The following is a 24,721-nucleotide window of genomic DNA, read 5'->3' on the forward strand; positions in this document are numbered from 1 at the left end:
AGACATTTTTTTACATACAAAAGCAATCCTCCTCCTACTTTACCCACTCGATCACTGCGAATTGTAGAATAGCTATTGATATTGATTAAACTAGAAGATTTCTCTTCACTGAGCCAGGTTGTGCAAGTCTGTCAATTGCCCTCGGGGTGATGCCAAGGCATCCGCTGGCTGGGAAGGGAGGTCTACGCACCGCACCGTAATAATCGCTGACCGCCGTGACTCGCCGGCATCCACGCACACTGAGGGTGATCCACCGTGCTTGTGGCTTGTTGATACCCAGCCACACATCCCCATTCTACTCCATTAAAAAAAATGTTAAATGAATATGTAAACGTGGTTTATTGAAATCGATAAAAATAAATCCTTTGGTATAGTCGATAAGTATTAAAGTTTTTCGAAGTGTGCCATGGTTTAGGACCTACGATCAATCAAGTTATTTTTTCACATTTGAAGCGAACAGACGTCAAGTTAAGAATCGCGATTTTCCTGGACCATTCGGGCGTAGTCATCCAAATACTGCGGAGCTCTCCTTTCTCGTGTCGGACGCTCAATGGCCGGATTGTTCGGACTAGGAACGGCTACGGAACCACCTGTCGTGTTACCAGAAGGACCGCGTGTAGGAGATCTCCAAGAATGAGCCTTTTTCGTCTGGGTAACCTGTCTTTGAATCAACCGACTGTCCGTGTCACGAAGAGATAAGGTACCATGTTTTTCTGTGATTACCAAATAGCGATTTTTCTCAAATCTAGGTTCACCTTTGGGTTTCATTTGCCTCATTACAATCACTGTGTCGCCTGGCTTAACCTTACATGATCGGGCGCCACGACGTTTATACTCGCGGGCTTTAGAAGAAAGTTTTGCCTCACGGTCGCTTATTTCCAAAAAGGTATCGTTATGGTCGGGTTTCCCCGGACACAATAAAGGTAAGTTCCGGCGTATTTTTCGACCCATCATAGCTTCTTCTGGTGGTAATTTAGTGCTCGTGTGGTCTGCAGAGTTGTAAGCCTGCACTGCAGCTTGTAACTGTTTTTGATAACCTAATCCTTCCGACAATGCCGCAGACATGGCTTTATTGACTATTTTTATGAAACTCTCAACCAGTCCGTTCTGTTGAGGGTAAAACGGTGTCGAGAAAATAGTTTGGATTCCCCGTTTTGAACAGTATCTCGAGTACTCCGAGCCGTTAAAGGGTGGGCCATTATCTGATTTGATAGCTCTTGGGAACCCTTCTTTCTCGAAGATGCTGTTTAAAACTGCCACCCACTTCTCAGCGTCTCTACCCATTTTTGGCCACCAAATTCTCCTTCTCAAGATGCTTTTCAGTTTTGCCTGTAAAGGGTGCCCCGCATGAGCTATGTCCAGAGCTTTAGCTCTCAAAGATTCTGGAATAACAGCACAACCGTTTTTCAAAAGAATTCCATTTTTATAGCTCAAATCTTTTGCGATTGCTTTGAACCCAACTACGGTTTTCGGCCATATATTTGTCTCTAGGCATGAGATTACCTGAAATAAATAAATAAATTTTCCGAACAACTCTTTGCTATTCCAATGTTAAGTTATTAGGGAGGATGTTACCTGTAAAAGCGTTTGATCATTTTGGGTATGCTCTCTGATTTCCTCCTCAGTGAGGAATTCAATAGTATATCGATCCAAATTGCAAACTTCCCAGGGGCTGATTTTCTCATCAAACGCTGGGTCATCACCTTGGTAAAGCCGTGAAGATGGGTCTGCTATATTTTGTAAGCCTCGTATGTACTCGATCTCGAAATCATAAGGGCTAAGGCGTAGTGCCCAGCCATCGGCCCTCGTCAGAGCCCTTTTCGAACCTTTGCGTGTTCTTCCTAGGATAAACATCATCCCTTGAGCATCTGTTCTTAACAAGAAACGTCGACCAAGTAGGAAGTAACTGAAATGCTCAACGGCCCATACTGCACCCAGGGCTTACCTATGGTTTTGCGAGTATTTCCTCTCCGTTACGGTCAATGCTTTAGACGCAAAGCTTATAATTCGCGAAACTCCATCCTTGTTCTCTTGAATTAACCCTTTAATGCATGACTTTTTTAAAATGAGAATTTCAGTTATTGACTCAGTGAAATATTAACATTTTAATTTGAATAACAAAACTCAACAGGTTTGAATTCGTTATTTTCAGTATTATAAAAGTTATGGCCCATCAAAGTTGAAAAATATTTTTCGAAATTCTTGGTTCATTTCAATACAATTTTTCCAATTTCTTCAAAACCTTGTTGATTGGGTGCAGGAAAGTGATTGTAATTAAATGAAATTAAAAAAATTGTTAGAATTTGCAAATCTGAAGAAATAACAGCGATTTTCCAAAATCTACTTTTTTCAAAAAAATAAATAAATTTAATTTTTGCATTTTTTTCGCATACTTTTTTCGATATCTCAAACATACATTAGAATATCGTAATAGAAATACCATGGGCTAATTTCTTTTAATCTCTAGAATATTTTTTGTGAATACACCACATTAAAATATTCACGCGTTTTCGAGATATTTGGATTTAGATTAGTGTTGTTTTAAAACAACACTATGCATTAAAGGGTTAATACTGCGCCAAGGGCGTAAGGAGATGCATCCGTGTAGAGTATCGTCTTCTCCGTCTCGCAGAAATATCCCAAAGCAACTGTTGATCGCACGATCTCATCTTTGACTTTCCTGAATGCGCTTTCCTGCTCAGCATCCCATGTCCAATTTGGCACAGTCACTGCTGACCACAATGGTCGTGAAATATCAGCAAAGTTGGCTATATGAGGGCTCACGAAAGAGGCAAGGCCGAGGAAACTACGAAGCTCGGATACTGTTGTTGGCGATCTAAACTTTTGGATATCTCCGATCTTCGTGGCTTCGATGTTGAATCCATCCTGGCTCAATTCGTGACCCAGAAATTTGACCCGGGTTCGATCAAACTCACACTTCTTTAAATTAAGTGTAAGATTATTCGCGCGCAGGGTTGCGAGTATTTGGGCAACTGAATTCCGAAGCTTGTCTACAGTGTCGGCATAAACGAGAACGTCGTCGATGTACACTATTTTATTTTTGATGCCTTCCAGGATGCGCGACATTTCGCGCTGAAAGATCTCCGGGGCGCAGTTGACCCCGAACATCAATCTAGTGTACCGATACATCCCGTTTTCTGTCAAAAAAGTTGTAAGATCCCTTGACTCTTCTAGTTCCAGATGATAGAACGCGTCAGATAAATCGAGCTTGGTGAAATAACGCGCGCCATGCAATTTCAATCTTATTTCATTCATCATAGGTAAGCGGAAGTACTCCCGTTTAATTGCAGTGTTCGGTGCGCGCATATTGACAACTAGTCTGAAGTCGTGCTTGCCTTTTGGGACAGCCGACATGCCGCTGATCCAACGGGGCGCGGTAGTGACTTTTTCTATAATGCCCCGTTTTTCCATCATATCGAGTCTTTTCCTAGCCTCATCGCGGTATGCTGCTGGGATGTTGTAATAGGCATTTTTAGTGGGCGGAACTGTTCTGTCAATACTGAACCTAATTTTGACATCCGGGACCTTGGGGAATATGTTAAGCTCTTCGCAAGTATTGATTTGAGTTTCGACCTTGAGTAATTTCATATCGCTAGCGGTGCTCCTCCCTAGAAGGGAACGTTTCCCTTCGAGCACGACCAAAAAATTGGCCAAAACGATAGGTTTAGAAAGGCCGATCGCTTCGATAGTCGCCTCAAAGGCACTATGGACCGCTATTGGTCGATTTGCAGCATATGCTCTGATATTTTGTCCACTAATGTTCGTGTTTTCTTTTAGATTTACCATACCTGCTTCATATTGCTGTTTGAGGGACATCCAATCATCGCCGCCCAGGATGTTGACATCTGCACCCGAGTCAATAAGTAGCTTGATGGGTCTCGAGGAACCGATTCGACAAGACACCAACACATCCTCAAGGGAAAGGGCATGAATTTGCTGGAATCGTTAGAGAATTAAGAAAACAACGTTTGAAATATGCATGATTTTATTCTACTCATACTTGTTCTTTTTTAATTTCAGGAATTCAAATTTCATCTGTTACCTGTTCGTCGGTTTTATCGATGGCACGTTCACGAGCGATAAACTTTTAGTCCTGGATGACATCCACTTCGGGATTGCGACACGCTTTTGCCAGATGACCGATCTTCCTACATCGGTAGCATTGTTTATCCTCTGCAGGGCATGGTTCATCGATGTGTATGCTTTCGAAACATCTTATGCACCTTTTTCGCCGAGGAATTTGGTTTCTTCGATGAGATCCATACGGATTATACCTGTTTTGATTCCTGGCCCGAGCTTGATAGTTTGGTTGACGAAAAGGTCGAGACCGTTGACTGCTTCGAACCGGTTTGAAATTCCTGCTGACTGTCATGGCGGAGCTTTCAATTACCGGCTGAATGGAATCCGAAGCGAATGCCTCTGCCCTTGTAGCAGAAACAACAATTTTGTTTACGTCGTGACCATATATCCGTGCATCTTTCCGCAAATCCGCATTCCGAAGACCTTTCGTAAGCTGAGTCCAGACGAACCGATCAGTATCAGCTTCACTGTATCCGCACAATCGGACTTTCTCAGTAAGGCGGGCGTGAAAACTTATTGCTGATTCGCCTTCTTCTTGGCGCATGTTGGAGAACGCCTCATGCTCCGCAGCAGGATCTGTCATCGATTTGAGGTAAACATCGATGTTGTTCACAAATTTTATGAAACAATTATCATCCGCAGGTGGACGGAGTTTAGCTGCACGTACGATACTTTTGAGCTCATCCCCCATGGAGAGCAGAAGCATGTCCATCCGGCGCTTTTGATTACGAATGTTTGCGAGTGAGGCTGCAATCTCGAAGTCCTCAATGAACCGTTTCCAGGCCTCCCACATTTTTGAGGTAGGCACATTCTTTGGGAAAGGCTTTATGATGTCCCAGCGAATTGGACCTTCGTTAGACGCAGCATCGTTTTTTGGAAGCGGAACAGGTGTAGTGGAGTTTCTAGTATTCGTTAACTCCCGAATCACTTCTTGCAACTCGGAAACCTTAGCTTCCAGCAGTTGTGTTTGGTCCACTGGTTCCAAATAATAATGGTCGAATGGGTCGTTCGCTGGTACCTGAACACGGACATATTTCCCCGGTTTTCCTGATTTTGAAGGTGAACTGATTTTCGATGATGGTGCACGGACGTACTTTCCCGGAACATTCATTGTGAGGAGGACTGAAAATATTTTGTTTTCTCTTACTTCCTGTTTACTGTGCTCGTTAATCCGTTATTTGAAAAATATATTACCTTTTTCCGTCAGCAAAACCTGTGATTTTCTTATTATTAAAGACGTTCAAACCACTCAAACTCTCTAAACCGATGCTTTGGTGTTTTTTTTTTTGCGAAATGTGTTACACGCCAATTTTTTTTATAGGAACTAGATATCTTTGTGTTGCACGGTCATGAAAAACAAACCAATTCGAGGGACCAACCAACCTTACTTTATTCCAATATTTTTGGATTTGAGTATATATTGCGGTGAATTCGGAAATCATTCGCTTTGATGGATTATTTCAAATGATTTTTTCCAAACGAAATGTTATAACTCGATAACGTTGACGCATGGTGATGGCGATTAAATATTAAGTATATGGTACCAAACCGCATAGCGACAGTAGGACTAGCGACACTTTCTTACTGGCGATATTTTTGTCATATACTTTTTTTTTTTTTTGTTTTTTTTTATTTATTCAATTGGAATTCAATTCAATTGGATCGCCTATTGGACAATAGGCGATTTTGTTTGTGCAGCGTATTACACGAATATAGTTTATGTTTTCTTTCCTAACAATTGCAAGCTTCAAGTCTCCTAGGAAACTCGCGATGCATCGTTATGATTTTTAACGTCGCGATGCATGCTACGTGTCGCTAGTAGAAAATACTGCTATGATAATTAGCGCTCATATTTGGATTTTTTGAAAGTATAATATTACAAAACAAGGAATGTAAGGATTTCTCATGTAGTTGGCCTAGCACTTAACCGAACGGCGTCTCAACAAGCGACGCTTTTTTCCTTTTGCGACTTACTTCCTGACAGGTTTGTTTATTTTTAACATCAGCATTCTACACATTTAATACGATATCGAGAATTTTACTAAAAAGGTTAAAAACAGCATGACTTTATGCTTCTTCTCTCTCGCTAGTTAGAAAGGAAAGATGTTATATTATCGGCTTTTATATTTTGTTTTGTTTTTTTTCCCGCGCGTACAATGGAGCGTTTCTTTTTTTCCCAATTTAGCTTCTGCTCAAGGAGGTTTAGCGCGATATTAAGTCTCGGCTTAGGTTATCAAATTGAGATTCTCTTGCATCTGAATGTTCACACAGTTCCATAATTATTGCAGTCTTTTTGTTTTTGTTCCGAACTTTCATTCCAAAGACAAAATGTTCCAGTTTTTTGAAAGATAATCTTTCCTTTCTTTGTATGTATAAGCATTTACTTCTTTCCCGATCACGATTTTGTTGACGTATAAGCTGTCCTCTTGACTCACTTTATCCTGTTTTCAAGCTGTCCTCTCGACTCACTTGAAATATCCAGTTGTTCTTTTGAATTGCTTTCCTGCTAAGTCAAATTGTTCTCTGGACCCACTTAACATTTCATGTTCATCCTTTTAAACATCAAACTGTTCTCTCGACGCGCTTATGCTATTTCAAGCTGTCCTCTCAACTCACTAGAAATATCCAACTGTCCTCTCGACTCGCTTTCCTGCTAAGTCAAGCTGTCCTCTCAACTCACTTGATATAGCTCAAAAAATGTAAAAGCTGTCCTCTCAACTCGCTTAACATTCAAGGTTTTTTTTAATTTTTTTTTAACATCAAGCTGTCCTCTCAACGCACTTGAGTTTTGATGACATAAAAGCTGTCCTCTCGACTCGCTTATCCTATTTCAAGCTGTCCTCTCAACTCACTTGAAATAGCTCAAAAAATGTAAAAGCTGTCCTCTCAACTCGCTCAACATTTCAGGTTTTTTTTTTTTAAATTTTAACATCAAGCTGTCCTCTCAACGCACTTGAGTTTTGATGACATAAAAGCTGTCCTCTCGACTCGCTTATCCTATTTCAGGCTGTCCTCTCAACTCACTTGAAATATCCAGCTGTCCTCTCGACTCGCTTTCCTGCTAAGTCAAGCTGTCCTCTCAACTCGCTTAACATTTCATGTTCATCTATTTTAACATCAAGTTGTCCTCACAACGCACTTAAGTTTTGTTGACACATAAGCTGTCCTCTCGACTCACTTGAAATTTTAACTTTACTCGTTAAAAATTCAATCTTCCATTCAACGCACTTAAATTGCATATTTTTCTCCAATACGTGTTTTTTTTAAACTCTCTTGTGGTCTCCCTCTTCTAGAATGCGTCATCTCAAAAATGAGTAAATGAATTACTCTTTCATATTTCCCTCAGATATGGGTTTATTTTACTTGCGTGTATAACCTTTGATTGTACATTTTCCATGGCTCGTTTTTTTTGTTTCTTTCACAATAACCAAATTTAACTAAGAAACACCGGTCACGGTCGCCAAATGTGCAAGTCTGTCAATTGCCCTCGGGGTGATGCCAAGGCATCCGCTGGCTGGGAAGGGAGGTCTACGCACCGCACCGTAATAATCGCTGACCGCCGTGACTCGCCGGCATCCACGCACACTGAGGGTGATCCACCGTGCTTGTGGCTTGTTGATACCCAGCCACACACAGGTTTCACAAACGGCTGCAATATCTACACCAGAAACTTTAAGAATTTGTCTAAATTCGTCGAACTTTGTCATATTGTTTGCACAGATGCTTTGTATGTTGAGGCAACAAATGGACAGTTTTTTGGCAACAAAAGAAGATTTTAAAATTATACCGGGAATTGCATAGTTTGTTTAGGTGTTGTGTTGAGATGTTCTAGCCATAATCATAAATTACACATCTTAAGAAACATTGTTGGTTAATTATCAAATTTGTAGTTTTTTTTAACATTATTAAATTTCCTGTTTTTTGCTAAAGGTGTACTATAAACTCGTAAAATTGTAAATCATACGTTGTGATGGATAGATTCGAATATGGTAACGTCTTCACATTTGTCTATACGAGTTTTCCCGACCGGATACTTAACAGCATCTCCATCAGCAAAAACGGTAGCATCTACAGCGGCATCCCCAGCAGCATCTCTAGCAGCATCGGTGACAGCAACAGACTTTTAGGAATGGATTCAAAGGATGAACTCAAGGATGGATTATAAGGAAAGAGAAGACAATTTATGGATAGGGATTTTTTTTTGTTTAACTTTTAGGAGGGGAGTCACCAAGCAAAGAATGATAGGATTGGAAGGAAAGGGAATGCTTGTAAGGAAAGTGTTATTATTTTGACTTTCAGGAGGGGAGTCACCAGGGACTGATAGATAGGAAATTTTTGCCAAAAATCAAATTTGGAATAAGTAGCATCGAAATTTTATGAGTTAAACTCAATTCTGAAGTAACTTGATAATATTGAAGTTCAAAGTTTTTGAACAAAATTTTTCATCTGTTAATATCAATAGAAACACGTCTATTTTAAACTTAAATTAAGTAGTGGTCTAGAGAATGGCCTGATTATTTTTGTTTCGCGAATAGTTTGTTGAATAAGGGAGACTCTTCTATCAAACGTGGAAAATTGTATGATTTGATGAATTTTTGTCTTTGAAATTTTTTTAAAAACCTGTTTGTTGTTATATGTTAAATCGATTTCATGTCTATATTCAAGACTTAAACTGTTTTTAGTAATTCTAACGAATTCGTAATGTACTGAAACCATGGATAATAATTTTTGTTTAACTTTGATTTATTGAATTTCGGCAATTAAACAAGCAGCTTTTCACATTTCTTAACAAAAAAAATACCAGCGAAACGTTTCCAATGGAAGCGAAATTTGATTTCTTCTGCACAAATGAAACTTGAATTCAATTACATGTAACGCTAGGTTTTTTCACCTTATTTGAAATTGATATTTATGATCATATTTATCTCCGAAATCCCTCCAATCAATAAACCAACCACGAATTTTACAACCCAAACAGAATGAAGATTAAATGCGCATCGAGTGAAATATTTGATCCATAAATTTTCCATTTGTTAGCGAGGATAAAAGTCCGTGAATTCAGTTGGGGGTTCTCGTAAAATGTTGGTACCGGGCGAAAAAAAAAGAATTTGTTAATTCGGCTTGACTGCATTCCCAAAGACTTAATTCCATTCGGATCCATCATTTGGCGATTTGTGTTTTCTGAATTTTCCGTTTTATGCCCTCGGGGATCCATTTTTGCTACATTAAGCAGGTCCCTGCGTGGCGGCCATTCATGTAAATTTAATTAATTTTCATCAATCACCGAAAAACACGGCGGCGATGGCTGCTGCTGATGCTAGTCTTTGATCGGGACTGCCAATGACTCGACGGACGCCAGGGTTTGATGGTATCGGGAAGCGTGGGCGGCAAGGTAAAACAGTCATCTTTTGACCAGTCAGGCGGAAATTCATAATTATAAAATAACGAGCATAACTTTGAGTGCCTCTCGACGTGCGGAGGGTTTTTGAGAAATACCGGGCCAGGGTTGTTTGAGCAGCAAAAAAAAAAGTTTCTCCCTATCTCGGTTCGCCATTTACTCGAACCGAGTTGCTAATCCAGCTGGACCTATTTTTCGTCGCAGTCGAGATCAAATGGCTTATTGTTGGTGGAAAGTGTTTGCTTCTTTCTAGTAAAAGTTGCACTGATTTGGGACATGCGAACGCAAAATTTAACAGTAAACAATGCTGGTTTTAATTTCCATTTAAAACATGCTTTTTGTATAGTAACCAAATTTATGAAATGTTACAATTATTTAATCTTTTACTAAATACTTTTTTGGTACATTTTTACTGATAAAAGAACTCAATAGCAATTCTCTAACCAAAACCAAGAATATTCAAACAAATCATGTTCCAGTTGATCGTATTTTCTCATTCACTCATTTCAGAAGAATGGCTAGAACTATTTACTGTGACCATAAAATTTCATGACCATAAATACCCTTGAAGCTGTGTTCGCAAGCTTACTTGAAGGTTCAGGAAGCATTTTTTTTCTACAAAATTTTCACGAGCAACCACACTTCTTCAGTTTTGTAACTTTAAATTCAATTTGTGTCGACTCAAGGTGTTGCTCACAAAAGGTTAATTTCTTAAGCATTAAAGTTATGTGGGGCCTCTGATCTTGTTTCTACCTCTGCGTTGAATGTTAGTCTCGACAGGAACGTTCAAAATCGCGTTAGAGTTCTAAAAAGCTATATTCCAAGTTTTTTCAGGGTTTTTTGCAAGGTTGTTCTAACACGGCTTTTTTAAGCAAGGCTTTTTTTAAACAGTACGGTTCTTTTGCACGGTTTTCGCGATTTAATGCGGTTTCTGAGACCAAAAAATCCTTGTCCCTAGTGTTCTTGACTTACACGGCGTATTGATACCGAGTGCAAAAATCTTGGTGTTTTCATAAGCAAATAGCTCTCAGATTCCTATTTGCACATCTCCTCTCAAATATTTGCAATTTGGTACATATTTCCCAGCGAGATGTGTTGTTTGTTCGACCAAACTGGTAGGGTTTCTTAAAGAGCTTTCTTCACTAATACTCAGATTAAAAGACATGCACCATGGAGAAAATCTAGTCTCATCCCCGCAGCTTCTCTCGAAGGGTAGAACACTACTCGAATACTATCCGTTAATAAAGCTTTCCCATCATGCACGTGACGTATTCACAAGTTCAGAACTCTGTAGCTCTTGTCAGATCGGTTGTAAATTATTTCGTAGGATAAGAAGCCTTCTCCAATCTCAAAATCCCTTCCTTGGCTGGCGAATGGCAATAATGTGTGGATGTCGTCACCGTCGGGAAACATCCGAGTCGTAGCGTTCCAAGTCCCGTACGTGTGCCGTGACAGGCGCAAGTCCAGGACAAGCTGCTCTCGATCTGGCACACAACGGGCAGGAAAATCCGCGGGCCAAAAATCCTAGGGTTGCCAGCCAAGGGGGATAAAGAAGACCGGACAACGGTCGGAGTAGACTGACCCCATCGACGGGGGGTGTCGAGTAGAGTGCGTCCAACCCCACGGTTTGAAGCTACAAAGATAAGACAATACCTTCAGCGTAGCGGATGCCGTGGGTGCGCCGCGATCGTGCGTATGATGCTCCACCTTTGGAGAGTATCCGAGTAGGGCTGTTCTCAACGACAGACGCTGTGGGGATAAGACTTGACCTTCTTCGTTGTGGAAATCGTTGGGAAAGGGTTATTCACGTTCGGGGAATACCCACGGGTAGAATGGCTCTCGACGCCGGGTGAGCCATTCGAGTCGGAGTAGGATGACGTCTTCGTTGGGAATCATCCGAGTCGTTGCGTTAAGTCCCGCGCGTGTGCCGTGACAGGCGCGAGTCTAGGATAAGCCGCTCTCGATCAGGCACACGACGGGCAAGGTGGCAAACCTCGATCTCTGAAGATAAGAGGTCGGACCTCGAGGCGCTAGAGGAGAGGTCAGGCCTCAAACCTTCAGGTGGACGGGTTTGTGTGGTCAACCCCGAGTCTTTATGATAAGGGGTCGGGTCTCGAGTCGTAAGAGGAGGGATCAGGCCCCTTATCAACAAGAGGAGAGGTACAAGTGGTCACCTTGAGTCATTACGAGGATAAGTCAGATTTCAAGTCATTAGAGGAGAGATCAGACCTTGAATCGTGCAGAGGAGAGGTAGCCTCGAGTCGATGCGAGCAGGGGTCGGATCTCGAGTCGTTAAAGGTGAGATCATTCCTCAAGTCACGAAGAGGAGAGGTATGTGTGGGAATCTCGAGTCATTACGAGGAGATGTCGGTTCTCAAGTCGTTAGAGGAGAGTTCAGGCGTCGAGTCGTATGGATGAGAGGTTTTGCTGAAAGTGGTCTCGTTAATGAGTATTGCCTTGGAGCGCATTAGCGCGAATAGACCTCCCACTATTGAAGCATAGTTTACTAAACAGTTCGAGGTGGGAACCAGGTCTGCGGCCCCAGGTGGAGTTTAAGGAGTAGGGGGTATACACGGAGTATATCATGAGTCTTTCCATTGTACCTATGGACCCAGAGTAGCAAACTGGGGGGACGCGGTGGCTCGCCGTGCCTTGGAATACAATCCGTAAACCGGGATTTACGACCTGTGGTTACCAACTAAAAAAAACCCTTCTTTAGAAAAATAGGTTCGATAAAATTATTTTAATAGTTTCCTTTTAAATTTAATTTTATCTTTATTCAAAAGCGATTTTTTAAGGCATCTTAGCTTCTAGATTTCCTTGAGTCTCAACGTAACTAGAGGGTTTGTAGGTTAAAGAAGCCACCCTTAAAAAAATTAAATGGTTCTTCAATAAACTTAAAAAAACCTATAAAATTAATAAATTTTATCGCCTATTTTGAAGCGCGAGGAGTATTTTAGTACAGGTAATATTGTGAATCATCGAAAAGTGAGTCAAACTTTATGAAAACACTAAAACATTATTTTTGGTAAAAATATATATGTTACATTTATTGAATTTGAGAGTTTTCATTCAATTAAAAGAGAAGCGTCTATCAATGCAATTAACCATCTTATTTTGTTGAAACTTATTCGTCAATTCAATAAATCATCTCATAATGTCAAAACGCTTTCGTTTATCAAATTTAACCAAAAAATTCCTCGAAGATTGTTAAAATTTTGATAATTTTTATACAAATTTTGCATGGGAGCCCCTCTTTTGGAAATTCGGAGGGATTTGAAAGTATTATAGAAACCATTCCCGATTTACAAAACGGCTACACACCAAATTTCACGTTGATTGGTTCAGTATTTTTCGAAAATTGTACTTATTGTATCAAGTTTTTGTTAATTTTGTATGGGAGCCTCTTTTTTGAATTTAAAGGGGTTTGAAAGAATTGAAGAAAGGATTCCGAGTCTTGAAAACTGCTTCACAGCAAATTTCCCGTTGATCAATTCAGTACTTTCTGAAAATTGTTCGAACTGTGACAATTTTTTTAGTTTTGTATGGGAGCCCTCTACTTTTGGATTTGGAGGAGTTGAAAGGCATTATAGAAACCATTCCCGATCTTAAAAACGGCTTCACGCCAAATTTCACGTGGACCGGTTCAGTACTTTCCAACAGTTGTTCGAATTTTGGTCAAATTCATTTAATTTTGTATGGGTGCCTCTTTTTTGAATTCAAATGGGTTCGAAAGCATCGAAGAAACAATTCCCTGTCTTAAAAACGGCTTCACACCAAATTTGACGTTGATAGCATCAGTATTTTCCGAAAATTGTTCGAATTGTGTCAAATTTTAGTTAACTTTGTATGGGAGCCCCCTTTTTATTACTCGGTGTAATTTGAAAGTATTATGGAAACCATTTCCGGCCTTGAAAACGACTACACACCAAATTCAACATTGATCGATTCAATACTTTCCGAAAATTTATCGAATCGTTTCAAATTTTTGTTAATTTTGTATGGGAGCACCCAACTTTTTTTTTAATTTGGAGGAGTTTGAAGGTATTATAGAAACCATTCCCGGTTTTCAAAACGGCTACACACCAAATTTCACGTTGATCGGTTTAGTGGTTTCCATATATTGTTCGAATTGTGTCATATTTTTACTTTGTTTGGGAGCCCCACCTTCTTTAAGTCGGAGCGGTTTTAAAGTATTTTAAAAATGTAACAGCTTTAACGGGGGATAGATTCACTTTTTCTAAGATTTGTCAAAATTTAAAAAAAAAACAAAAATTATCAAAGTTTAAAAAAAATTTCCAAAAATTGAAAAAATTGAAGGAAGTGAAGAAAAACATTCAAAATCCATTTAAATTGTAAATTTTCTCGGAGATTAATGGGATTTAAATTAATAAATCCAGGCAATCTGGAATGCTTACTTCATAAGTACTAGCATGAGTTTGCAATGCAAAATTACTGTGAGTATTTCGATCATTATTGAAATTTGCGTGAACAATCAACACCCTTCTAATTAAAAAAAAAAACTAACTGTAGTTGACTTAATAGGATCAATCGGCAAAACTCCGATTTTCGCTTCCAATATGAATCTAAGATTTGAAATTCTAATTATAACTTTTTTAACTGATTGAGTCCACATTTAATACTTTTGATTCTGATGAACTATTAAAAAAACTATCCTCTAATAGAAAAACACCCTGAAATCAGCATATCATTCTCTTAATGACCATTCTCAAATTATTATTATCACAACTCTCATAGTGCAATAATGGATTTCATTTAACGATTCTCTAAACATGAATATTTCTATATTTTCAATCTCATCTTATTTCAGATTTATGGCTCTGTGTCTTGAACATTTAACTTCCATTCTGAATTACTGTTTTTGAAGGTAACTTTTGTCACAATTAGAAGAACTTTTCTCATACGCTTTTTAATTTTTTTTTATATTTTTTTTTTTGAAATTAATAAATGATTATTACATTAAAGTTTTAATTCGTATTAATTTTTAACATTTTCTTCACATTATGAGAACACAATTTTTTTTGTGTTTTGAAGTTATGAAAGTGTTATAAAAATTGAGATTTTGATTAAAATCTTGAAATTTCTGCTTTCCCCTGATTGCATTTTGGATTCCAAAATTTTGATTTAAATTTTATTTGTAATGAGATAGTACGATTCAAATCTGAGTGTTATGAAATGAGAATTCATTCCGTGGTTTGTGGAACCCCCAGCAGTGGGACGTGCTAACGGTCTAACTACTCAATTTCTCACGTCTCACTGCTACACCGTTATTGAGCAATAAGAGAGATCCAGAGCGCCGAACTGGAAGGAAAAACAAACGGCAATAAAAATCATAAGTTTACAACCACCAACCAGTGCACATCGCGTTTTTTAACTCGTCCGAAAAACCCTCCTAATTGGGCAAACAAAATTGGTCCCCCAGCGTCGGAACGGGGTGAAGTTTTTGGTGTCGTGCTTACTGATAGCCTGATTGAGTGTTTACAGTCCACTCTAGTGTAGTTATCGAACATTTTTGGTCCATTCGAGCCAGATAGGCTAGTGAAAAATTTGGATACTTTGGACAGTCCAGTGGTGGTTTTGTGCACCTATTGTTAGTGCCGGACATTTTGTGTGGTTGGGACGCTCCAATTGTGATTGGTTGGCGTCATTTTGGACGCGCAAAGACGAACAAAGCGCTAGTCTTGTTGCTGATCGCCATCGCGGATTCCTGGGAGCATCATCAAGCCGCTAGTGATCGAGCCTAGCGAGGTGAAAGGCAGTGGATCCCGACCGGAGTTGGCCTTTTGGGTTCGGAGTCGGAACGTTGGTCGGATTTTCGGACAGATTTGGAGCTCCTATTGGATAATTTCGGATAAGTAGCGCATGTCTGTGGTTGTTGTTGTGTGGTAATTTGGATTTGCGTGGCCTTAAAATAAATCGTGGAATTTTTACTGTATTTGGGTAGTTGATAAAATTGAGTGCAAAATCCCTGAGGTTTTTAAGATTCGACTTCTTTTTGTTGGTTCACTTTGGCTGTCAAGTCGCGAATTCCCAGTCAAGGTCGGTTTTGTGAAACGTCGAGCGTTTTGAGTTAGTTTATTCTGAATATTGGTTGGATTTTGAGTTAATCCATTGAGTTTGAGTCAGTTATCGGTTATCTGAAATTGGTCAGAGATTGTTTTTGGATTCAAGTGAATCAAATAAGTCAGATTTTGTGAAAAGTGAATCAAATTAGTGATTCGGTCAGATTGCGTGGGATTTGGAGTGGAATCATTAAGTGATTCAGTCAGTTTTGTGACGGATTGGAGTTATTGGTTGAATTCCTATTGGTTATCATCTATAGTGATATCACAGACAAATCGAGTTCTGTGATTGTGTAAGATTTCGGTGATATTTTATTCACCAATTTTGCTGTGAATTTTTAATCTTCCAATATATTTGAATTTCTTCTTTGATTGAGACAATAGTTGTTTTTAAAATGGAGGATTACAGCATTCTTAAGAAACAAGAGCGTCAATTACGAGCTTCCATCAAGGGAGTGTCGAATTTTGTCAGAGATTTCAATTCTGAGCTTCATGAGAGTCAGATTGAAGTAAGATTGAGTTTGCTTGAGTCGGTAATGAAGAGGTACTATCTGTTAAGGCAAAAACTGGAAGTGATTTTGGATGCAGCTGATAGTGACGGAGAGAAGGACGATGCCAAGGAATCAGAGGGAGCTAGGAAACGGCGATTGCAGAGGCAGGCTGCTGAGCGCGAAACAAAATTCGACGAGGAAACGCTGGAAGTCGAAGAGCAGTACTGTACCGTAAAAGCAGCACTCCTTGCCCTTCGTCCGAAGAAGATCGAATCGTCAAGTTCTTCTGGATCTACAGGAAGAGCTGACACTATGTCGCGTGTTAAGCTGCCGGACATCAAGTTGCCAGTTTTCGACGGAAAACTGAGGGATTGGATCCCATTCCGGGATATGTTTGATAGTTTGATCCACAACAATGAACACCTCTCCGAAGTCGACAAATTCACATACCTGCGATCAGCGTTAAGCGGAGAGGCACATCAGGAAATCAGCTCCATCGAACTGTCTGCCGATAATTACCAGATAGCCTGCCATATGCTAGAGAAGAGGTACGAAAATAAGAAGCTAATCGTGAAGGCGTATTTGGACGCACTTTTTGCCATCGAACCTCTTAAGAAAGAAAGCGGAGAAGCTTTAAATCGTTTGGTCAGTGATTTCGACAGAAATATCCAGATGCTGGGCAAGATCGGCGAAGATACAGAGAAGTGGTCGACTATTCTCGCGTATATGGTTTGTACTCGTCTGGATTCGGTCACACTTCGCCAATGGGAGAGTCATCATAACTCTAAAGAAGTGCCGACATATCAGAGGGTGATGGACTTTCTTAGAGATCAAGCGTTGGTTCTGCAATCGATTGTGCCAAGTAGGCATGAAGACACCGAGATTCGTCGACAGCGGACAACAGTACATACTTCGTCGAGATTCCAGAACAACTGTGTGTTCTGTGAAAATTCGTTTCATCCAGCTTCTGCGTGCAGTAAGTTCAGAGCGATGTCGGTGCCCCAACGTTTTGGAGTGGTTAAGATGAAGCGGCTTTGCATCAATTGTTTGGGTTCCGGTCACTTTGCGGATCGTTGTTGCAAAGCTCCATGTCGTGAGTGCAACAGAAAGCACCACTCGATGTTGCACAGAAATTTAAACAGTTTTTCGAGTCAGAGCTCCGTTTCACAAAACCAGTCGACAGTCAACAGTCAATCGTTTCATAATGAAAATCTTCCAGGACCTTCTGGGCAAGGTCACGAACACAATTTGATTAGACAGGATCAACAAAGTCAATCTTCGTACACAAATCCTCAAGCACAAGAGAATTCCACTAATTCATACCCCATAATACAAACACGTATTCGCCACACTCAACCACAACACACCACAGACAATTCTTTTACGTTTAATGCGGCACCAAGGCCGGATTGCGCTAAATATCGTTCACCTAGAGTTTTGATGTCAACCGCTGTAGTGCGGGTTGAAGATCGGTTTGGTAACCATGCGTTTGCGAGAGCATTGTTGGATTCGTGTTCCGAATATTGTTTTGTTACGAAAAGCTTTTCGAACAGATTGAATCTCCGGAAAAGTCGGAATGTTTTAAGAGTCCAAGGTATTGGAAACAAGTCGGCTAAATCGATTGAGTCAGTTGAGGCAAGAGTTCGGCCTCGCGTGTCAGAAATTTCTTCATTTTTGGAAGATATGAGTTTTCATGTGTTGCCTAAGATTACGAGTTATCTGCCTACCACTAAAGTTCCGCTCAATGGAATCAAGATTCCTCATGATTTGGTATTGGCGGACCCTGAGTTTTGGAACCCGGGTCCGATAGATATGATTATTGGGGCAGAATATTTCTGCGATTTGATGCGTTCAGGCAAGTGTCATGTTTCGGAAAAAGGTCCAACTCTGCAAGAAACCGAGTTTGGTTGGGTTGTTTCCGGGAGAGTTCCGGATAGTTTCGTTGAAATTGTTTCGTAAAGAAAAGGTTCAGAATGGTTTGTTATTTCTACTGCGAGTTTGGAAGACACTGAACAAGTTTTGGGAGTTAGAACAATGTAGTAAAAATAATATTTTGTCAGTTGATGAGTCAGTGAGAAATTCAGAAGGTAATTTCGTCGTCACCTTGCCGAAAACACCTGCACCAATTGGGTGAATCTACAGGAAAAGCGATAAGTCGGTTCTTCAGTTTGGAAGAAAGGCAATCTGCAAAGGGCAGATCTTAAAGCCTTGTGTTGGGAATTCATTGAAGAAAATTTGTCGATGGGAAATATGAACGAATGCTCAGAAGATGTGTCAGTTGATATTTGTCAGAATGGATCCTATCTAAGTAGGAAAGGTCAGAAAAATATTCAGAATGTGTCAGAATTTGAACCTGGTTGTTATCTTCCACATTACGAAGTGTTGAAACCGGAAAATACATCTACAAAGCTACGCGTAGTTTTTGATGCGTCGTGTCACACCTCAACGGTCGTTGCGGAAAACGATGTATTGATGGTGGGGCCTACTGTGCAGAACGATTTGTTGTCGGTCATCATGCGCTTCCGTTTGCACCGATGCGTCATCAGTGCCGACGTCGAGAGGTCAGGATGGTACAAGTACAGCAACCGGGTCAACATATTCAGCGGACAGGTGACGAGATACATCACAGGAACCAGCAAAAAACCTACGAGTTGACGACGGGACGTAAGGGAGTGATAGTACTCCATATTTGGCGACTAGATGTCTGAAACAGCTAGTTGAAGATGGATCAGTAAGTTATCCAATTGGTCGAGAATTGGCTCGAGATAGTTTCTACGTCTACGTCGATGACTGTCTAGTTGGAGCAGACAATGTCAAAGAAAGCCAGCTTCTAGTCGAAGAAACTACGGATCTTATCACTTCAGCTAAGTTCAACTTGCGGAAGGTTAAACGCACAAGAAGTATTGACAAGCATTCTTGAAAATTTGGATGATTAAGAGTCAGTTTTAGAGTTCGATTTGTTAATTACATCCGTGAAAACCCTTGGTTTGAAGTGGGCACAAGATCAGCTCATCCATTGTTAAAAATTGCAGGATTTTTATAAAGGTCAACTCACTTTTGGAAATGGTACAATCCGTGACAGGGGCCGGTTTTCGAACGCTCCATTCTTCCGCCTCGGAGCAACTTAGTAGTCGTGGGTGGACCCAAGAACGCCTTTGTCAGATGTGCTATCAGTAAGAAAAATTCCATTGAAGCATATTGGAATTAGGAGTTGGCTAGTAGGGGTTTTAAAGTCAGATACCCATATTGTCGCGCATCAACCGTTTGGAAACCGAAGAAAATTTCCTTGGAAAGAAATCGTGCAATTAGTTTATGTCCGCACGAAGGACTTAAATTTTAGTAGAAACCATTGAAAAATCGTTTACACTCTATTTGAAACAACAAATGTCGGAAGTTCCGAGTAAATCGAGGGAATAAATAGTTTGTCAGATATGGCCAATGAGGGTCGATGAATTTTGTGTCAGAAAATATGAATCAGAGAAACATACAAACAACAAAGTTTGGTGGGATTATTTACGATATTGAATGATTGCGTTTGTTTGCCTATGTCTGTGAACTAAGTTGGTAAATGAATCAATTCAATTGATTGATCGCCTTGTTGGAAAGGGCGAACTTTGTTTGCATGAATCAAAATAGTATTGAAGTACCCTGTGATGGTTTGTGATGGTGGTGCATACTATTTTAAATTGATTTTTTTCAATTACCTTTTTATTTTTCGGGTTTGAGTTCAAAATTCATCGATTCAGCTAACAGGAGGACGAGATTGGATTAATCGTTCAAGTTCAAACATTAGTCCCTGGTCAACGTAGCATCGTGTGACGGTATCGAGTGTAGGCCACAACATCTGAAAACTACGAAAACAATCACTACCAAACACCTTTGAATTCATTAAAATCAACTCACCTGAAAAACATACCATTTGCCGCTCTCGGATTCGATGTTTCAGGAGCATTTTTCGATTGGGTCATTGCAGCTAGCTGTGTAAAATTGTCGTCTGACCACCTATAGGAGCATCGCAACACACATCATTGTTTTCTAAACCAAGGGGGTTTGGATCGAAAGCTGTAAACCAATGTGAAACGGTCACACTTCTAGGAAGTTTCTTACCGCAGTTTGACTTACCTGATGAACAGCCAGAATGCAACCATTCCATAAAGGGAACGCAATCAGGAGCAACTCGCATCCTTCAGCAGGAACTACAATTAGTTTGGGCCGGAATTCCGAAGGTTTCGATCAGCATCAGCTCCGAATCGTTCAGCAAATTGAAATGAAAAGTTACACGAAATGCCGGACCAAAACAAATCGAAAGTTGGTAGTGAGAGACCGTGAGAGAGAGTATGTTATCCATGGGCGCACGGGTACGAACAAAAAGGGGCTCATCACCCTTACATGATGTAACAATTTGTTTCTAAAATTTCGAATGTATGGATTGTATAAGTTGATTGATTACTGAATTAGAATGTAATGTAAACGAAATGGGTTTATCACCCTTAAAAGATAATAAATTTTTGGGCAACAAAGTTGCAATTGCATTGTATAACGTAGCTTACTAGGTGAATTCGTTGAATTAAAAAGAATTGTAGTAGTTTGTAAGAATTTGGTTGAAATCCGGTGGTTTCAAGGGGGCCGGAATGTTATGAAATGAGAATTCATTCCGTGGTTTGTGGAACCCCCAGCAGTGAGACGTGCTAACGGTCTAACTACTCAATTTCTCACGTCTCACTGCTACACCGTTATTGAGCAATAAGAGAGATCCAGAGCGCCGAACTGGAAGGAAAAACAAACGGCAATAAAAATCATAAGTTTACAACCACCAACCAGTGCACATCGCGTTTTTTAACTCGTCCGAAAAACCCTCCTAATTGGGCAAACAAAATTGGTCCCCCAGCGTCGGAACGGGGTGAAGTTTTTGGTGTCGTGCTTACTGATAGCCTGATTGAGTGTTTACAGTCCACTCTAGTGTAGTTATCGAACACTGAGACTTTCAATTGTGGGTTTGAATGAAATGAGATTTAAAAATTTGAATTCCACCATTGAACTGTCTGTATCCCCATTGAGTTCAAAATCAAATCAGTTTTTTAATTGAGATTCTTTGTCTAAAATATTAATACTACTTCCCAATAGTCATGAGGGAAATATTTTTCCTACTTTCGATGAAGCACATAACAAGTGATGGATAGTTAAATAGAAAATATTTTTTACTTATCTGTTTTTTTTCTTATCCAGAGATTCTTGGGTCGCGATAAAATTTTTAAATAAATTGGGGATTTCATTTTGCATTTCACAGCTCTTATCAGTTTTTTTTTCATTTTCGATTAGTTGAATATTTCTTCCGCAATGCTGGCACGTGATTGATTAACACTTATTGTTCGAAGATATCAGATATATCCCTACAGTTTCTTTGTATGTTTTAAATGTTATGTGTTCTCTGGGACAGCATATGAAAAAAATGATTCATAGGGGTCCCGAGAAAAATTTCCCCGAGCCCCTCGATATCTTAACCAGGCCCTGGACTTTATGAAACTCAAATATTTTTTTAATTTTTTATATATTTAGAATTTTGAGGAGCTATCTACATATATTTGTTGAAATTCTACGCTTTGATTTAAAAAATCCAAAACAATTGATCGCTTTGATATTTAGAAATTCATTCCACAAAATGCAATAATCAAATAAAACATCAACACCTAGATTTCTGTGCAAAACTTGGCATCGTTAAGAAAAAAAAGAATCTTCTATTGTGCTTTCTGTACCATTGCGATTCGTGAAATTTTCCTCTTTCTTCTGCCTCTCGGGAACTGTGCCAAATTGTTTTCATTCACTCCGGTTTTAGTTGAATGCGGAATGTTTTTGTAGCTTTTTTCCGCTTTGTCCCGGCAACTTTTTCGCTTTGATGGTTGTAAATTAATTTGTTATCGCCTGGAGTAATGGTTCATACGGTTCATATGTTTAACTCAATCAAATTAAGTAAAAAGCGGGCCTTTAAATTATTTTACCAAGTAGGTATTTAATTCAAATCAGTACAAATTCGGCATCCAAAACTTCACGACACGGGAGGTGCTTTCAATTTTCATTTGCAATCTATTATGTAAATTGAGGAGCAAAATTTTCCATCCTTCATTGACTCGTTGCATTTCCAACAGTCGATGCAGATCGAGGAGGGGGAACTTGTGGAAGTAAACTTGTTCAGCTTCTTGCCACCAACAACAAAGATCCCGCCATTTTGGGAGCCTGCCACCATTGCTTTTCTAATCTGCTAAATTAACCCCCTTTTTGTGCTGCTCTAAAGTGCTTTTGGGTGGCCGATTTCTTTTTTCTTCTCTTTCTCTTTGTGTGCTACTTTTTATGCGGAATGGAAAACTTTTCTGCAAAAGGGCCGACACGGTTTCTTGGGGAGTTCATCCGCTGCAATCTTCGGGGCTCCCAGCTCTGGGGGACTTCCATGGGGCTCCCTGGAGTTTCCCGTCGGATTTATACGAGCAACAAAATTTTCTGCTCCGGGTACAAGCAAAGCGACACAGGAATGAGAAATAATGTGAAAGCGCCATGCATTTGCTTATTGCTGATGCTCTGGCTCCAGAATCTGCATAGAACAGAACATGCCTGCAACTTTGCCTTTGCCAGACGAAAACTCTCGAGATGGCGTAACCTCGTTTGGCCCAGCATCCCACTTTCCCACGAGTCCCTGTCTCATCTTTTTGATACGATTTGTTATTTCTGAATAAATTTCCAAACTTTGTATCATAATTTCGTTGCTCCGGCACTCCGGCTTGTAGACTGCTTGGCGGCGCACTTGGTGCATTCCGAAAATTTTATAAACACATCACACACCATCGTTTATGCTAGGGAACGTTTTCCTGTGCCGATCCTCTTTCGGAAAAGTTTTCGAAGCTAGAAGGAAAACAAGTTGCTGCAGGAATTAAGGGTGTCATATGAATTATAACTTCACAACTCATGTTTACCTTTGGCATGTTTTAGGAACTATGTATAGAGTTTGGGACGTTTTTATTTTGTTTCGCTCGTCTGGAGCATACTCATATCGCAATAAACATTCTTCTGGAATATATGGAATATATTTCAGCTCAAAAATAACATTCTGATGTCGGTAGAAATTTTTTTTCATGAGAACAGTGTGTATTTCACAAAGATAGCAGTTCATTTAAAGCATCTCAGATTATCACAATTCTTCATCCACTAGGCCACAGCTCTTCAATTAAAATTTAAAATAAAATAGTTATAAAATTATCGATGATATTCATAAGATCAGGTTACAGAAACGAAAAGTTACTCAAGTTCGAAAACTAGACTTCGAATTTTACGCAGAACATAACTGTTCTGGCATGTATGAACATATGAAACTTGGATCTCACAGATTCATAGATAATCTGTACACGTCTCAGAATGCTAATATAATCTTTCATGGTAAAAAAAAGCTTGAGGTTTTCATGATTTTCTGTGTGTGTGCAGCATTAGCGTGCAGGAAGTCAGTCGACGATCAAGCGAGCGAGTTAAGTAATGTGTTTGTTCCTCTGGTAGCACGTGATCCGGTGGTTCAACGGTGTTGCTTCCGAGCTTCAGAGATCCGGACAGGTCTGCATATTTGGCGACCGTGACAGGTTTTTTTTTATCGTGAACCGAATCAAACGAGAATATATAAAGAAAAATTGAACTGAAAAAGAAAAACAAACTGTTCACGATGAGTAAATTTACATCAAAGTTGCTTAGAAATTTAGCAGTTAATAAATTACCGGTTAAGAAAAAAACTGTGATAAAATGAGATATTCAAAAACTCATTATGCAAAAAGTTGTAGAAAAATGGAAAGTATTTTGATAATTTTTGACTATTTTGACTGAAGTCAAAAAAAATTAAATTGAGTATCATATGGAAAAATAACTAATAACTAGTTATAACATAATGCCGAAATAAAATAATATAGAGTCGTGAAGACAGATTAATCATGTTCACAACTTCAAGTGAGTTAAGAGAACAGTTTGAACTTATAAGGCGAGTATAGAGGACAGCCTGCACGTTTTAGAAAATAATTTGTTAATTGTGAGGACAGCATAAAGTTTGAAGGCGAGTTGAGAAGACAGCCTGAGTTATAGATGAAAAATCAAGCGAGTCTAGAGGACAGCTTGAAATCGAAAGGCAAGTTGAGAGGACAGCCTGAGTAAATGATGAGAAAAGAAAGCTTGGAATCGAAAGGCGAATTGAGAGGACAGCCGGTGCAGTTGATGTGAGTTGAAAGGGCAGCCTAAGTTATTTAGGTAAAATGTAAAATGTAAAATGTAAAGGCAAATTGAAAAATCAAGCGTGTGGAGAAGACAGCTCGAAATCGAAGGACAAGTTGAGAGAACGGTCTGAATTTTTATTGAGATATCGGGCGAGTTGAAAGCTTGGAATCAAAAGGCGAGTTGAGAGGACAGCCCAAATATTTGACTAGAAATCATGCGAGACGAGATAATAGATTAAAATCTATAGGCTAGTTAAGACAGCCTGAAAAAATGAAGGCGAAATACAGGTGCTGTGAACGCCGTTATTTATGCAACAGAAGGGAACAGCTTCTTGGCTGACCCACAGTTCACATTGAAAAACATCATTGAAATACCTTCTGAACTGAAGATTTCCATCGATTAGAGAAGTTCAA

At 39.6% G+C, this 24,721-nt stretch overlaps 2 protein-coding genes and 1 long non-coding RNA gene across 3 annotated transcripts; all 3 read right to left on the reverse strand.

Moving 5' to 3' along the window:
* Positions 1–468: 468 nt before the first annotated feature.
* Positions 469–1,284, reverse strand: LOC129741646 (uncharacterized protein K02A2.6-like). Its single transcript, XM_055733393.1, has one exon. It carries the CDS (start codon positions 1,282–1,284, stop codon positions 469–471), a length of 816 nt encoding a protein of 271 aa, XP_055589368.1.
* A 2,733-nt stretch (positions 1,285–4,017) lies between these two features.
* LOC129747771 (uncharacterized) lies at positions 4,018–5,374 on the reverse strand. Its single transcript, XM_055742119.1, has 2 exons — positions 5,296–5,374; positions 4,018–5,223 (listed from the first exon to the last, which is right to left on the reverse strand). The coding sequence occupies exon 2, from the start codon at positions 5,210–5,212 to the stop codon at positions 4,109–4,111; it is 1,104 nt and encodes a 367-aa protein (XP_055598094.1). The 5' UTR covers positions 5,213–5,223; positions 5,296–5,374; the 3' UTR covers positions 4,018–4,108.
* Positions 5,375–19,784: 14,410 nt separating this feature from the next.
* LOC129744064 (uncharacterized) lies at positions 19,785–20,381 on the reverse strand. Its single transcript, XR_008736797.1, has 3 exons — positions 20,196–20,381; positions 19,977–20,135; positions 19,785–19,924 (listed from the first exon to the last, which is right to left on the reverse strand). It is a non-coding gene; the product is annotated as an uncharacterized LOC129744064 (long non-coding RNA).
* Positions 20,382–24,721: the final 4,340 nt, after the last annotated feature.

The sequence above is a fragment of the Uranotaenia lowii genome, chromosome 2, assembly GCF_029784155.1.
Source record: "Uranotaenia lowii strain MFRU-FL chromosome 2, ASM2978415v1, whole genome shotgun sequence".
NCBI classification, from domain to species: domain Eukaryota; kingdom Metazoa; phylum Arthropoda; class Insecta; order Diptera; family Culicidae; genus Uranotaenia; species Uranotaenia lowii.